At 38.5% G+C, this 15,588-nt stretch overlaps 1 protein-coding gene across 1 annotated transcript; it reads left to right on the top strand.

The window, feature by feature from the left end:
- Positions 1–3,770: 3,770 nt before the first annotated feature.
- On the top strand, positions 3,771–8,470 carry LOC138762916 (probable G-protein coupled receptor 139). The gene is made up of 2 exons (XM_069936425.1): positions 3,771–4,010; positions 6,054–8,470. The coding sequence occupies exons 1-2, from the start codon at positions 3,779–3,781 to the stop codon at positions 6,953–6,955; spliced, it is 1,134 nt and encodes a 377-aa protein (XP_069792526.1). The 5' UTR covers positions 3,771–3,778; the 3' UTR covers positions 6,956–8,470.
- Positions 8,471–15,588: the final 7,118 nt, after the last annotated feature.

Here is a 15,588-nt window from a genome sequence, read left to right as displayed (position 1 = left end):
CCCAACATCGAAGTACTCGAGATGGCAGAGGCTGACAGCATCGAATCCATGCTGCTGAAGATCCAACTGCGCTGGGTAGGTCATGTCTCCTGAATGGAGGTCCATCGCCTTCCCAAGATCGTGTTATATGGCGAGCTCTCCACTGGCCACCATGACAGAGGTGCACCAAATAAGAGGTACAAGGACTGCCTAAAGAAATCTCTTGGTGCCTGCCACATTGACCACCGCCAGTGGGCTGATATCGCCTCCATCTGTGCATCTTGGTGCCTCACGGTTCGGCGGGCAGCAACCTCCTTTGAAGAAGAGCGCAGAGCTCACCTCACTGACAAAAGACAAAGGAGGAAAAACCCAACACCCAACCCCAACCCACCAATTTTCCCCTGCAACTGCTGCAACCGTGTCTGCCTGTCCCGCATCAGACTTGTCAGCCACAAACGAGCCTGCAGCTGACGTGGACATTACCCCTCCATAAATCTTTGTCCACAAAGCCAAGCCAAAGAGAATATTACTTAGAAGAAAAATCTCTGGATGTTTTGTTATGTTGCTTTTTGTGATTTTATTTAATACCTGATTTAGATCTTCCCAAAACTTTTCCACTTTCTCACATGCCCAAATTGCATGTACTGTTGCTCCCATTTCCTTCTTGCAGCAAAAACCTCTATCTGATACTGTTGGGTCCCCTTTATTTAACTTTTGGGGCATGTTGTATAGCCTGTGTAACCAATTATATTGCATCATGCATAACGTTGCATTTATTGTATTTCTCTTTATGTTTAGATCTTGTTCCCACTTTTGTTTGGGTTTACAGCTTATTTCCTCGTTCTCTTTCTCTTGCAGTTTGATGTACATGTTTGTTATAAATTTTTAAATTATATTTGTGTCTGTAATCACATATTCAAAACTGCGTCCTTTTGGTAACCTCAGCCTGCTTCCCAATTTATCCATCAAGTAGGTTTTCAGTTGGTGGTATGCAAACATTGTATCGTGAGTTATACCATATTTGTACTTCATTTGTTCAAAAGATAATAATTTATTTTCCGAAAAACAATTTTCTATTCTTTTGATCCCTTTTCTCTCCCATTCTCTAAAGGAAACGTTATCTATTGTGAAAGGGATTAGTTGCTTTTGCATCAATATTAATTTTGGTAGTTGATCATTTGTTTTTTTCCTTTCTACGTGAATCTTCTTCCAAATGTTGAGCAGATGGTGCAGTACTGCTGAATTCCTATGTTGCACCAGCTTTTTATCCCATTTATATAGTATATGTTCAGGTACCTTCTCCCCTATTTTATCTAGCTCTAATCTGGTCCAATCTGATTTTTCCCTTGTTTGATAAATATCTGATAGATTTCTTAATTGTGCTTCTCTATAATAATTCTTAAAGTTTGGTAGCTGTAAGCCTCCTTGTTTGTACCATTCTGTTAATTTAACTAGCACTATCCTCGTTTCCCCCCCCCCCTTTCCATAAGAATTTCCTTATTATTTTCTTTAGCTCCTTGAAGAATTTCTCTGTTAGGTGAATTGGTAATGATTGAAATAGGTATTGTATCCTTGGGAAGATATTAATTTTAATGCCATTTACCCTTCCTATCAGTGTTAGTGGTAAATCTTTCCAATGTTCTAAGTCATTTTGTAATTTATTCATTAATGGTTGATAATTTAATTTGTATAGATGGCCTAGATTATTATCTAGTTGAATACCTAGGTATCGGATTGCTTGTGTTTGCCATTTCTTAAACTTTGTGAAATCTACATTATTCATTGGCATTGCTTCACTTTTATTTGCATTGATCTTGTACCCCAATATTTCTCCATATTCCTTCAATATCTTATGTAATTATTTTATTGATAATTCTGGTTCTGTTAGGTATACTATGACATCATCTGCAAATAGAGTTATTTTATATTCCTTCTCTTTTATTTTTATCCCTCTTATTATATTTTCTGTGCTTATCAGTCCTGCCAAGGGTTCTATAGCTAACACGAACACTGAGGGAGATAGTGGACATCCCTGCCTAGTTGACCTGCTTAATTTAAATTGGTTTGATATATATATTCATTTATTATCATCTTCGCCAATGGTCCCTTATATAATGCTTTAATCCAATTAAAACATTACTCTGGTAGGTTGAACCTCTGTAGTACTTTGAATAAATAATTCCATTCTACTCTGTCAAAGGCTTTCTCTGAGTCTAAGGCAACTGCCACTGTTGGCGTCTTGTTTCCTTGTACTGCATGGATTAAGTTAATTAACTTACAGATATTGTCCAGTGTTCCTCTTTTCTTAATAAATCCAGTTTGATCTAGTTTTACTATTTTTGGTATACAGTCGGCAATCTGTTTTCTAATAGTTTTTCTATTATCTTATAATCTGTGTTGAGTAGAGATATTGGTCTACATGATGCTGGTGTTAGTGGATCTTTCCCCGTCTTTGGTATTACTGTAATTATTGCTGTTTTGCATGAATCTGGCATGTTTTATGTTTCTTCCATCTGGTTCATTACTTCCAAGAGAGGAGGAATTAATAAGTCTTTAAATGTTTTATAGAATTCTATTGGAAGTCCCTCCTCTCCCGGTGGATGTTGGCTGTCTTCTTGATGCAGCGCCTCACAGTGGTTGCGAGATCAAAACCTGTGATGGACAAGGTTGTATGTCTCTTACCTCCTGGCGCCTTCTGTATTCCTGTGCAGTCGAATTCACAAACAATGTGGTGTTATAGGTTTTGTTAGCCAGACAACAAAGGTGGGGTGAGAAATATATAAAATATTAAAATAATGTGACGGTGCCAACAAGCATGAAACTTTGAATATAAACCGCGAGTTATGTGATGACAGAAAATGGAGCAATGGGAGATAATTCAGGAATGCAAGGTCCGGTAGGGTTTATGTTAAAATAACGAGAATCAATTTAGGTTTGCAGTTCATTTCTCTTCAAAACTACTGACTGGCAATGAACCATAAATGATGGAACCATCGATGGAAATGTTTGTCGCAATATGATACAGGGTGTTGCTAATAGTTTTGAAGATGTTTCGCAGCGTATCGGCGAGAAGTCTTGACTTGTATCCTTTTGCAGAGAAAATATTTATCATGCACATATCTTGCCTTGTCGCAATGCCACCAAAATTAAAAACTGCAGTGGAGATTTTAAAAAAAGATAGAATAGCAGAGGCCAGGACGTAATTGTAACGGCCATTTGAAAGTGCAAATTGGTCAACAAATCTTCAACGGGGCCTAAATTTGAACCGTTCTGACCACAGGGTGTAAAGACCTCTGGTGTTAATAATATGTTCTCCTCCATGGGATCATTACAGCTTTTACTAATAATTGATATGATCCAATTAAACTGGAATCATCAAATTAACAGATGCAAGATTGTTTAAATTTTAAATGGAGACTCAATACGCTAAAGCAACCTCTTGTGAAATATGGACAACATATTCCAAATAATTACCAGCGAGATCTCTGAATCAATGTGCAATTCATATTTGGGGTTGAAATCAAAAACAAAGAGAATTGATAAATCATGGGTTCCGGCTAGAATCTACGGTAAATTGAGTAGAAACGGGCATCCAGGTCCAAAACCTGGATTCCAGCCACTTTCCCACTTCTCCGATCATCGACCTGGATATAAAGGAGTTAACTGCATCCTTGTTGTGTTCTCGGTGTAATTAACGTCAGTCTCCGTGGAGTCAAATTTCATCACCAGTGACGTCCTCTCTTCTACTAATAATGGTTTTTTTCAACGAGCATCAGCAGAGAGCCGTTCCTCCGCAGCAATGGAGAGCAGAGGGAGGATCCTGGGGACGACAGAGGAGGCTGCAACTGCAATGGATCTGAATCTGCGAACAGCCGTTTGGAGCCTGAGCGGCAAGAAGAAGAATGTCTTCTGGATGGCCCAATATATTTTGGCTTCTGATGACTGGCTCACATTAAACCTTCGGATCTACTATGCACTGCGAGCCTTTAAACTGATTTACTATCCCACCCTCGCCGTCGTCGCCGTTCCCGGTGAGTCTCTTTGTCCGATGAATGAATGTAATTAATCCTCTAACTAATTGATTTTCATGCCGTGAATTACCCCGTCCTTTCCACGTTATTGTTTGCAGCGTGACTTCATGTAATAATGTGTACACGGTCACAATCTGTTCAGCAGTTTGAAACTGCAGTCAGAATTGAACAATGTAAACGTGTTGTAGACCTCCATTCTATCAACGATCTTGCCACGTAAAGATCAGAAAATTCGTTGGTTGCTTTCAAACTCAAATTCTTACAAGACAGTTCAAGTCGTTTGAACTTTCTCTCCCTTCCGTCTCTCTTTCTCTCCCGACATATTTAGCTATTTATCATTCACTGAAAACAGCGCTACAACACAACACAAGGACAGACACAAGCTTTGTGTTTAAACATCAGTTGGCATGATTATCTCTCGACCTCTGGAAGGAATTTTATTCATCAGCGAAACGCATTTTGTTTTGCGAAACAGGGAAATCCGTATCCCAGTACTCATGAGAGCAACATTCTTTACTGTCATGTCACAATGCAGAACATGCCTTTTCCACTTGCCTGCTGTCAGGTAGACAAACAGTCGCCATTAGTTCAGTCATTACCTCACTGACAAAAGGCAAAGGAGGAAAAACCCAACCCCAACCAACCAATTTTCCCCTGCAACCGTGTCTGCCTGTCCCGCATCGGACTTGTCAGCCACAAACGAGCCTGCAGCTGACGTGGACATTTACCCCCTCCATAAATCTTCGTCCGCGAAGCCAAGCCAAAGAAGAAGTGTAGAGAAACAAAAGAGAGTCCCCTCAGAGTCACAAGGGGTCAGTGGATTCAAGCCAGACCTCTCGCAGCCCGTGGCGCAGCGCATGCGGCTTATGCGGCGGGCGGGGGAGGAATCTGGGAGCCTGAGCTCCAGGTCCAAACTTCCGACGCGACCAGGAAGCCTTCAGAGCCCGAGAAAAGTGCAACATTTCCGGACTCTCCACTAGTTTAATTTTATTGAAATCTAATAATCTTCCCCCGAATATACAGGTCCCCCATGTTTTTCAGCATTTCAACTCCTCTGCGTCAAAGTCAACGGTCAGTCTCATCAAATTACTCCGTGAAACAAAGTACCCGCTCTTTTGAATAGCGAAGCATAACAACGTTGAAAAGAAGTAGCGGGACTAGGTCACTGCATCTCTTCACTGTGTCCCACCATGAAGTGATCATGGAGGATCCCAACCCCTACCTTCAATAAATGTATTCTAAAATGGCATTTTTATCCTGGGAGAAAGGTTTCGACTGTCTATCCTACCAATGCTTCCGATAATTTTATGAACTTCCATGAGGTCTGTCATCAGCCGCTGGTGAACCAGAGAAAATAATCCAGATTTCGGCGACCTGTCCTACCTCAAATCCAGGACACATATTAGTCAATCTTTTCTGTACCCCATGGAAAGCCTCAATATTCTTGCTGTAACAGCTTGACTAGAATTGCACACAAGTAAGGCAGAACCGACATTTTATATGGCAACAATATGACTTCCCATTTATTCACCCCCCACCCCGCCCCTCCCTGGTGAAGATACGCCTTCTTACCTCCAATCTGACTTGCGTGGCCACATTCAAGTATCCCTGATGTCTCGAATGCTGCCGGTCAATGATAAAACCACTTAAAGACAGAAAACATCCTACCTGTCCTCGCTGAAGCCTCTCGATCCAAAGCCGCAGCACTTAAACGCGACCATTGCATTTGTTACCCTCCCAAGGTGCAGCTCTCAAATGGCCGCCCGCAAAACTTTCTCCCCACTTTTATCCGTCACTTGACCACTTTATAAAGAGACCCAACCGCCGCTTCTACAAGCTGCTGCTCCACTGATTTCACTTCCAAATGAAAACACGAATTGTAATTTCCTCTTTGATTTTATTGAACTTATCCCAATTAAACTGTGTTGCAGGTATTACAACGTTTGTGAATACGTGAATAATAAACGTACTTTAGTTCTCTGTAAATATTGCACAAAACCATTGCTTAACCTGCAATTTCCCCATTTCCCTCCCCACAAATAGTGAACACTGTGACCATTGTGATCCTGTCCCGGGGAAAGTGCGGACTCGCCAAAGGTGTCACTCGCTACCTGGTTGCCATGGCAGCCACGGATCTAATGGTCGTTTTCATGGACGTGATTTTGAGGAAGATTCCAATTGCATATCGGGATTACTTTGGTTTCGTGCGGTCCATCCGCGTGTGTGATGTCCACGCCTTCCTGCTGTACACCGCCACCGACTGTTCTGTCTGGTTCACCGTCACCTTCACCTTCGATCGATTCGTCTCCATCTGTTGTCAGAAACTGAAGACTAACTATTGTACCGAGAGAACGGCGCTGGTGGTTCTGGGGACAGTGACCGCTCTCAGCTGTTTAAAGAACATTTTTTGGTGTTTCATGCTCACCTCGGAATATTCCCTCGCTTACGCCCGCTGGTTTTGCATGCCGAGAGCCAGACTTCTGGAATCGCAAATCTGGGGATCGATTGAGCTTCTCCATTACATCCTCACCCCGATAATCCCGTTCATCCTGGTTCTCCTGTTCAATGCTCTGACCATCAGACACGTGTTAGTGGCGAGTCGAGCCCGCAGGAGACTTCGGGCTCCCAGCAGTGGGGAAGGTGCCCATGATCCAGAAATGGCGAGTCGTAGAAAATCTCTTATTTTATTGTTGGTCATTTCCGGGAATTTCATCCTCTTGTGGGCACTGTTTATCCTTTATTACATTTGGAACCGAATGCGTTTTCTGGGATATCTGTCTATGTTTCCACCTGCACCTCTGCGGGAGTTGTGTTTTATGATGCAGCTCCTGAGCTGTTGCACCAACACTGCTCTCTACGCCGTCACACAGACCAGGTTCCGGGACCAGTTGAAGGACGTGGTGAAATCCCCCTTCATTCTCATTTCTAAACGCATCCATTGCTGAGAGAAATTGAGGAATCGGTGTCGATGCACCCTCCCCGCACTCTACAATCGATTTGTGTACACACTGGTCTATTGTGGGTTCTATGCCTTATTAGCGCGTCATATCAAGCCAGGAAGTTCCTCCTTGTTGGATCCTTATCACTTCATATAATAAATTATCACAAATAGATCCACGAAAAGAACAATTAAATTCAGCTCGAAGAATTGAATTAATTTCAACTCGTGTGTCTCATGCTCAATTTGATTTCACACTTCATCTGGGATAAGCCTATAATTTTATAATAACAGAACATTTAAGAAATAGAAGCTTCAAATCTAAAATAGGAAAGCATGAATCGCATGGTATCCCTCGAGATAAAATCACAACGTCGAAGTAGACGAGTGCTGGAATTAAATTCGTTCTTCGGTCTCACAAAGTTTATCAAACAGCGCAGGTCCAAGATATGGGGAATCTCAGATTCTCAAAGACGATGTAAACGAATAGAGGAAACAAGGAAAGAGGAAAATTATTATCAGTTTATTGTCATGTAATATGTACAATATTCATATGCATGGAAAAAAAGCCAAATCGGTTCTTTGTTTAAAAAAACTGGAAAATAACTGAAAAACTCAATACAATAGAGAAAATAATTACAAAAAATAGATTATATATACAGTTGTCCATCTTCACATTCTGAATTTGCATTCATTCGGACAATCCTTTTGTGGTATTGGAGCAATCCGATACTAGTGTAAAAAGCGAAGGAAATAATCCGTTCTTGAAACTGGAGGTACGGGCCGTCCCGAAGATGGAAGTAAGAAGAGGTGCCGACCAGAGATTGTTTATCTGGAGGGATTTCCTCACATGGATGTAATCAGGTGGGAGGTTCGAGGTTGTGATGGATTTATCTACCACCTTGGGGAAGGCATGATCTTTACAAAAGGGACGGGTTGCACCTAAATCCAAAAGGTGTCAACATTTTGGCAAGTATGTTTGGTACAGCAGTGGGGCAAGGTTTAAACTAATTTGGCAGGGGTATGGGAACCAGAGTGATAGGGAAAAGGGTAGGGAAGATAAAGTAATGGCCAGGAAAAGTAAAATAGGAAAAGTAATGTTGGGAGGAGAAAGTAAAAAATCAGATGGTGCAGTGAGTTTTTGGGTCAATGATAGTGTTAAGAAAATGACAAAGAAAAATAGTGGGCAGAAAAATCAAAAGAAAAGGTTACAGAAGTCACTAGATATTAAAAGAACAAAGAGCATAAGGGCACTTTATCTGAATGCTCGCAGTATTAGAAATAAGGTTAGTGAACTTTTTAAAATTTTTTTAAATTTTTCACACTATAAACCATGTTGACGAAGATACATACAGACATTTTTCTTCTTAAATATATACAGTCGTTTTCTCCCCCTTTTTCCCCCTCTCTTCCCTCCCTCCCTCACTCCCTTCCCCATTTATTTAAAGTTCAATCTATAAGATACATTAAACCCGTTAAACAATGTTGTCACTTAATAAAAATAAACAAGAAATTTTACTGAGTCAGTTCTTTTCGTTGTCTTCTCCTTCTGTCATTTTAGGTGATAGATGTCCACGGTAGGATTTCTCTATCGTATTTCATGTATGGCTCCCATATTTGTTTGAATATTGTTATATTATTTCTTAAATTATATGTTTTTTTTTCTAATGGAATACATTTATTCATTTCTATATACCATTGTTGTATTCTCAAGTTGTCTTCTAATTTCCAGGTTGACATAATAAATTCTTTTGCTACAGCTAGGGCTATCATAACAAATCTTTTTTGTGCTCCATCCAAATCGAGTCCAAATTCATTGCTTCTTATATTACTTAGGAGGAAGATCTCTGGGTTTTTTGGTATATTGCTTTTTGTGATTTTATTTAATATCTGGTTTAGATCTTCCCAAACTTTTTCCACTTTCTCACATGTCCAAATTGCATCAATTGTTGTTCCCGTTTCCTTTTTACAACAAAAACATCTGTCTGATACTGTTGGATCCCATCTATTTAACTTTTGGGGTGTAATGTATAGCCTATTATATTGTATCATGCGTAACCTCGTGTTTATTGTATTTCTCGTAGTTCCGGAGAATAGCTTCTCCCATGTTTCATTCTTTATCTTTATGTTTAGATCTTGTTCCCATTTTTGTTTAGGTTTACCATTTGTTTCCTCATTCTGCTTTTCTTGCAGTTTGATGTACATGTTTGTTACAAATTTTTTAATTATCATTGTGTCTGTAATCACATATTCAAAATTTCTTTCTTCTGGTAACCTCAGACTGTTTCCCAATTTGTCCTTCAAGTAGGTTTTCAGTTGGTAGTATGCCAACATTGTACTGTGAGTTATATTATATTTATCCTTCATTTGTTCAAAGGACAATAATTTACCTCCCGAAAAACAATTTTTTATTCTTTTGATCCCTTTTCTCTCCCATTCTCTAAAGGAAAGGTTATCTATTGTAAAAGGGATTAGCTGATTTTGCGTCAATATTAGTTTTGGTAGTTGGTAATTTGTTTTATTCCTTTCTACATGAATCTTCTTCCAAATGTTGAGCAGATGATGCAATACCAGTGAATTCCTACGTTGCACCAATTTTTCATCCCATTTATATAGTATATGTTCAGGTATCTTCTCCCCTATTTTATCTAGTTCTAATCTGGTCCAATCTGGTTTTTCCCTTGTTTGATAAAAATGTGATAGGTATCTTAATTGTGCGGCTCTATAATAATTTTTAAAGTTTGGTAGTTGTAAGCCTCCTTGTTTGTACCATTCTGTTAATTTATCTAGAACTATCCTCAGTTTCCCCCCCCCCCTTTCCATAAAAAATTCCTTATTATTTTCTTTAACTCCTTGAAGAATTTCTCTGTTAATTCTTCTCTGTTAGGCGTATTGGTAATGACTGAAATGGGTATTGTATCCTTGGGAAAATGTTCATTTTAATACAGTTTATCCTTCCTATCAGTGTTAGTGGTAAGCCTTTCCAATGCTCTAAGTCATCTTGTAATTTTTTCATTAATGGATGGTAATTGCATTTATATAGATGGCCGAGGTTTTTATTTAGTTTTATACCTAGGTATCGCATTGCTTGCGTTTGCCATCTAAATGGCGATCTTTCTTAAACTTTGAGAAATCCGCATTATTCATTGGCATTGCTTCACTTTTATTTGCGTTGATCTTGTACCCGAAACTTCTCCATATTCCTTCAATTTCCTATGTAATTCTTTTATTGATATTTCTGGTTCTGTTAAGTATATTATAACGTCATCTGCAAATAGACTGATTCTCTATTCCTTCTCTTTTATTTTTATCCCTCTTATTTTATTTTCTGTTCTTATCAATTCTGCTAGTGGTTCTATAGCTAACACGAACAGTGAGGGAGATAGTGGACATCCCTGCCTTGTTGATCTGCTTAAGTTAAATTGTTTTGATATATATCCATTTACTGTCACATTCGCCAATGGCCCCTTATATAATGCTTTAATCCAATTAATATATTTCTCTGGTAGGCTGAATTTTTGTAGTACTTTGAATAAATAATTCCATTCTACTCTGTCAAAGGCTTTCTCTGAGTCTAAGGCAACTGCCACTGTTGGCGTCTTGTTTCCTTGTACTGCATGGATTAAGTTAATTAACTTACAGATATTGTCCAGTGTTCCTCTTTTCTTAATAAATCTAGTTTGGTCTAGATTTATTATTTTTGGTACATAGTCGGCCAATCTGTTTGCTAATAGTTTAGCTATTATCTTATAATCTGTGTTAAGTAAAGATATTGGTTTATATGACGCTGGTGCAAGTGGATCTTTCCCTGTCTTTGGTATTACTGTAATTATTGGTGTTTTGCATGAATCTGGTATACTTTGTGTTTTATCAATCTGGTTGATTACTTCCAGAAGGGAAGGAATTAATAAGTCTTTAAATGTTTTATAGAATTCTATTGGGAATCCATCCTCTGGTGTTTTATTGTTCGGTAGTTTTTTAAATTTCTCCTGTAATTCTTCTATTTCAAATGGTTTTATTAATTTATTTTGCTTCTCTGTTTGTAATTTCAGTAGTTCAATTTTAGTTAGAAATTCATTTATTTTGTCTTCTTTCCCTTCGGTTTCAGTTTGAAATAGCTGCTCGTAGAATTCACTGAAGTTTTCATTGATCTCCGTTGGATTATATGTAATTTGTTTGTCCTTTTTCCTTAATGCCAATACCATTCTTTTAGTTTGTTCTGTCTTAAGCTGCCACGCTAGAATTTTGTGCATTTTTTCTCCTAGCTCATAATATTTCTGTTTTCTTCATTATGTTCTTCTCCACCTTAAATGTTTGTAGTGTTTCATATTTTATTTTTTACCTGCCAATTCTCTTCTTTTAGTTGTATCTTCCTTTATTGCTAATTCTTTTTCTATATTTGTTATTTCCCTTTCCAACTGTTCTGTTTCCCGATTGTCGTCCTTCTTCATCTTAGTTACATAACTTATTATTTGCCCTCTGATGAACATTTTCATTGCGTCCCATAGTATAAACTTATCTTTCGCTGATTCCGTATTTATTTCAAAGTACATTTTAATTTGTCATTCAATGAATTCTCTAAAATCCTGTCTTTTAAGTAGGATGGAGTTTAATCTCCATCTATACATTCTTGGTGGGATGTCCTCTAGATCTATTGCCAATAACAGGGGTGAGTGCTCCGATAATAGTCTAGCTTTATATTCCGTTTTCCTAACTCTCCCTTGAATGTGGGCTGATAACAGGAATAGGTCTATCCTTGAGTATGTTTTATGTCTACCTGAATAATATGAATATTCCTTTTCCTTTGGGTGTTGTTTCCTCCATATATCCAAAAGTTGCATTTCTTGCATCGATTTAATTATAATTTGGTTACTTTGTTCTTTTGTTAGTTTTTTTTCCAGTTTTATCCATGTTTGAGTCCAAATTAAGGTTAAAATCCCCTCCTATTAGTATGTTCCCTTGCGTATCTGCTATCTTCAAAAAGATATCTTGCATAAATTTTTGATCTTCTTCATTAGGTGCGTATACATTGAGTAAATTCCAAAATTCTGAATATATCTGACATTTTATCATTACATATCTCCCTGCTGGATCTATTATTTCCTCTTCTATTTTGATTGGTACATTTTTATTGATTAATATAGCTACTCCTCTGGCTTTTGAATTATATGATGCTGCTGTTACATGTCCTATCCAATCTCTCTTTAATTTCTTGCGTTCCACTTCAGTTAGATGTGTTTCTTGTACGAATGCTATATCGTTTTTTTCTTTTTTACAGTAAATTTAACAGTTTCTTCTTTTTGATTTGGTTATGTATTCCATTAATATTTAAAGTCATATAGTTCAACGTAACCATTTCATACTTTGTTTATCTTTCCTTTCCGTTTCCTCATCAACACCTTCCCTTCTTATCCATTTCTGCTTTCTTTTTTTGAACATGAAATTACAACAAGACAACATTTCTAAAACTTAAAATATTTCCACTATTCCCATATCTAAAATTCTTTTAACCCCAATAGTCCCTCCCCTTTCTGAGTTGCCCTTTGTCCCTTGTCGGGCAACCACATCTCCCCTCTCCATTTGGATTTCCAAATTCACTCGCAAGCGTCAACTGATTTCGCAGTGACCATAACTCTTCCCCACCCAGCACCCCCCAGAAAAGATTTTAATTTTCATATACAACAAAGGTCACTCTCTTAATTCCCTCCTTACTTCCTCTCTTCCCTTTCTTAGTTCTTACCTATATTTTATATATATATATATATATATATATATATATACATACACACATACACACATATACATATATATATATATATATATATACCTACATACACACATACATATAGTTTGTTGTCATTTTTGTTCTTGTTACATCTCTTCATCTCTCTGTCTGTCTTGTAGTTGTTCTGCAAATTTTTGAGCTTCTTCCGGATCCGAGAATAGTCTGTTTTGCTGCCCCGGAATAACTATTTTAAGTACTGCTGGGTATTTTAACATAAATTTATAACCTTTTTTCCATAGGGTCATTTTTGCTGCATTAAACTCCTTCCTCTTCTTCAGGAGTTCAAAACTTTTATCTGGATATAAAAAAATTTTTGACCCTTGTATTGCAGTGTTTTTTTTTTAAATCTTCTCTTATTTTCTTCATTGCCTTCTCCAATATATTTTCTCTTGTTGTATATCTTAGGAATTTTACTAGAATGGATCTTGTTTTTTGTTGTGGTTGTGGTTTAGGGACTAATGTTCTGTGTGCCCTTTCTATTTCCATTTCTTCCTGTAATTCTGGTCTTCCTAGGACCCTGGGGATCCTTTCTTTTATAAATTCTTTCATATTTTTGCCTTCTTCATCTTCCTTAAGGCCCACTATCTTTATATTGTTTCTTCTATTATAATTTTCCATTATATCCATCTTCTGAGCTAACAGCTCCTGTGCTTCTTTAACTTCTTTATCAGATTCTTCTAATTTATTTTTTAAGTCATCTACTTCCATTTCTATGGCTGTTTCTCGTTCTTCCACCTTGTCTACTCTTTTTCCTATATCTGTCATGATCATCTCTAATCTATTCACTTTTCCTTCTGTACTTTTTATTCTTCTTTTTATTTCACTCAATTCTTGTGACTGCCATTCTTTTACTGTTTCCATATATTCTTTCAAAAAAAATATATCCATGTACTTGCCCTTCCCTTCATCTTCCATTTCTCTGTGCTCTTCCTCCTCTTCTTCTGAGTCCACTCCAGGATCTGTGTCCTTTACCTCTGTCTCTTCTGCTTTTCTTGTTGGGTTGTTTGTTTTATTTTGTTGGGTATTTTTGGTCTTCTTATTTTTATTAGAAGTGTCTTGATGCTGGTCTTCTTCCTCTGGGTTGGTCATCTGTTGTTTCTTTGATTTCTTATTTTTACTCTCTTCTTTCTTGCCCTCGTTATTTTCTATGTTTTCCTCTTGCTGTTGTGTTGTAGTTGTCTGTTTCAGCTGTGGAGATCTACTCATCAGCTGGTCCCCCCACCCGTCAGTGTTATTTTTGTCCTCGCGCATGCGCGATGCGCACTTTTGTTTGGCTCCATGAGCCATTTTTGTAGTCCCAAGTTCACGACTTCGACTGACCTCAGGGAGCTGGCTTCTCTCTCCATGGCGGGCCTCCTCGTACCGGTAAGGCCTTTACCTTCTTCTTCCGACGTCTTTCCTTCTTCTTTTCTTCCTATTATTTTTGTTTTTTCTTTCTTTGCTGCCATTTTCTCCACAATTTTCACTTTGTTTTGGTTTTTATGTTTGTCCCTTTGCTTTTTCTCTATCTATTTTAACTTTTCTGGAGAGGGCTGGAGTTCCCCTACCGGCCACTACTCCATCATGTGACTCCCCCAGGTTAGTGAACTTGAGGCACAAATCGGTACCCATGCCTATGATTTGGTAGCCATCACGGAAACATGGCTACAAGGTGACCCTAAATGGGAATTAAACTTTCAAGGGTATCAGGTGGTGCAAAGAGATAGACAGGATGGTAAGGGAGGTGGAGTTGCACTCTTAATCAAAGATGAGCTCCAGGCAGTAGTGAGGAATGATATAAGATCTAAAGAGCATAATGTTGACTCCATTTGGGTAGAGATAAAGAATAACAAAGGGAAAAAGTTATTGGTGGGTCTTATCTATCGCCCACCAAATAACAATAGTTTAGTGGCACAGGAAATAAATAGAGAGATAAGTGAGGCATGTAATAATGATACGGCAGTAGTCATGGGGTACCTTAACTTCCACATAGATTGGGAAAATCAAGTTGGTCGTGGGAGTCTGGAAAAGGACTTCATAGAATGCATCTGCGATAGCTTTCTTGAGCAGCATGTTAAGGAACCCACAAGAGAAAATGCTCTTCTGGATCTAGTGTTGTGCAATGAGATAGGTAGAGTAAATGATGTAATAGTCAGAGACCATCTGGGAAATAGCGATCATAGTATGATTGAATTTCTCATTCAGATGGAAGGGGAAATAGTTAGATCTAAAACTAATATATTATGCTTAAACAGGGATGACTACCATAGGATGAGGGAGAAATTGGGCAGAGTGGACTGGGAGCACGGGCTAATTGATGAAACAGTTGAGGAACAGTGGAAGAGAGTCGGGATAAATGGGAGTTTTTCAGGTTGGCAGAGAGTGGCAAGTGGGGTGCTGCAGGGGTCAGTGTTAGGCCCAGAACTGTTCATCATTCACATTGATGACTTGGAGGAGGGGACAAAATGTGGTGTAGCCAAGTTTGCGGATGACACCAAATTGAGTGGAAGAGCAAATTTTAATGAGCATGTGGAGAGTCTGCAGAGGGATATAGTTAAGCTGGATGAGTGGGCAAAGGTCTGGCAGATGGAGTACAATGTTAGTAAGTGTGAGGTTATCCACTTTGGCAAGAAAAATAAAAGAGCTGAATATTATTTAAAAGATGAAAAACTACAGCATGCTGTTGTGCAGAGGGACTTGGGAGTGCTTGTGCATGAATCGCAAAAAGTTAGGTTGTAGGTGGAGCAGGTTATTAAGAAGGCAAATGGAATGTTGGCCTTCATCGCTAGAGGAATTGAATTCAGGAGTAGGGAGGTAATGTTGCAACTGTATAAGGTACTGGTGAGTCCACACCTGGAGTACTGTGTCCAGTTCTG

This window comes from Narcine bancroftii, chromosome 5 (genome assembly GCF_036971445.1).
Source record: "Narcine bancroftii isolate sNarBan1 chromosome 5, sNarBan1.hap1, whole genome shotgun sequence".
In the NCBI taxonomy this organism is placed as follows: Eukaryota; Metazoa; Chordata; class Chondrichthyes; order Torpediniformes; family Narcinidae; genus Narcine; species Narcine bancroftii.
This window is presented reverse-complemented; position numbering and strand designations above follow the sequence as displayed.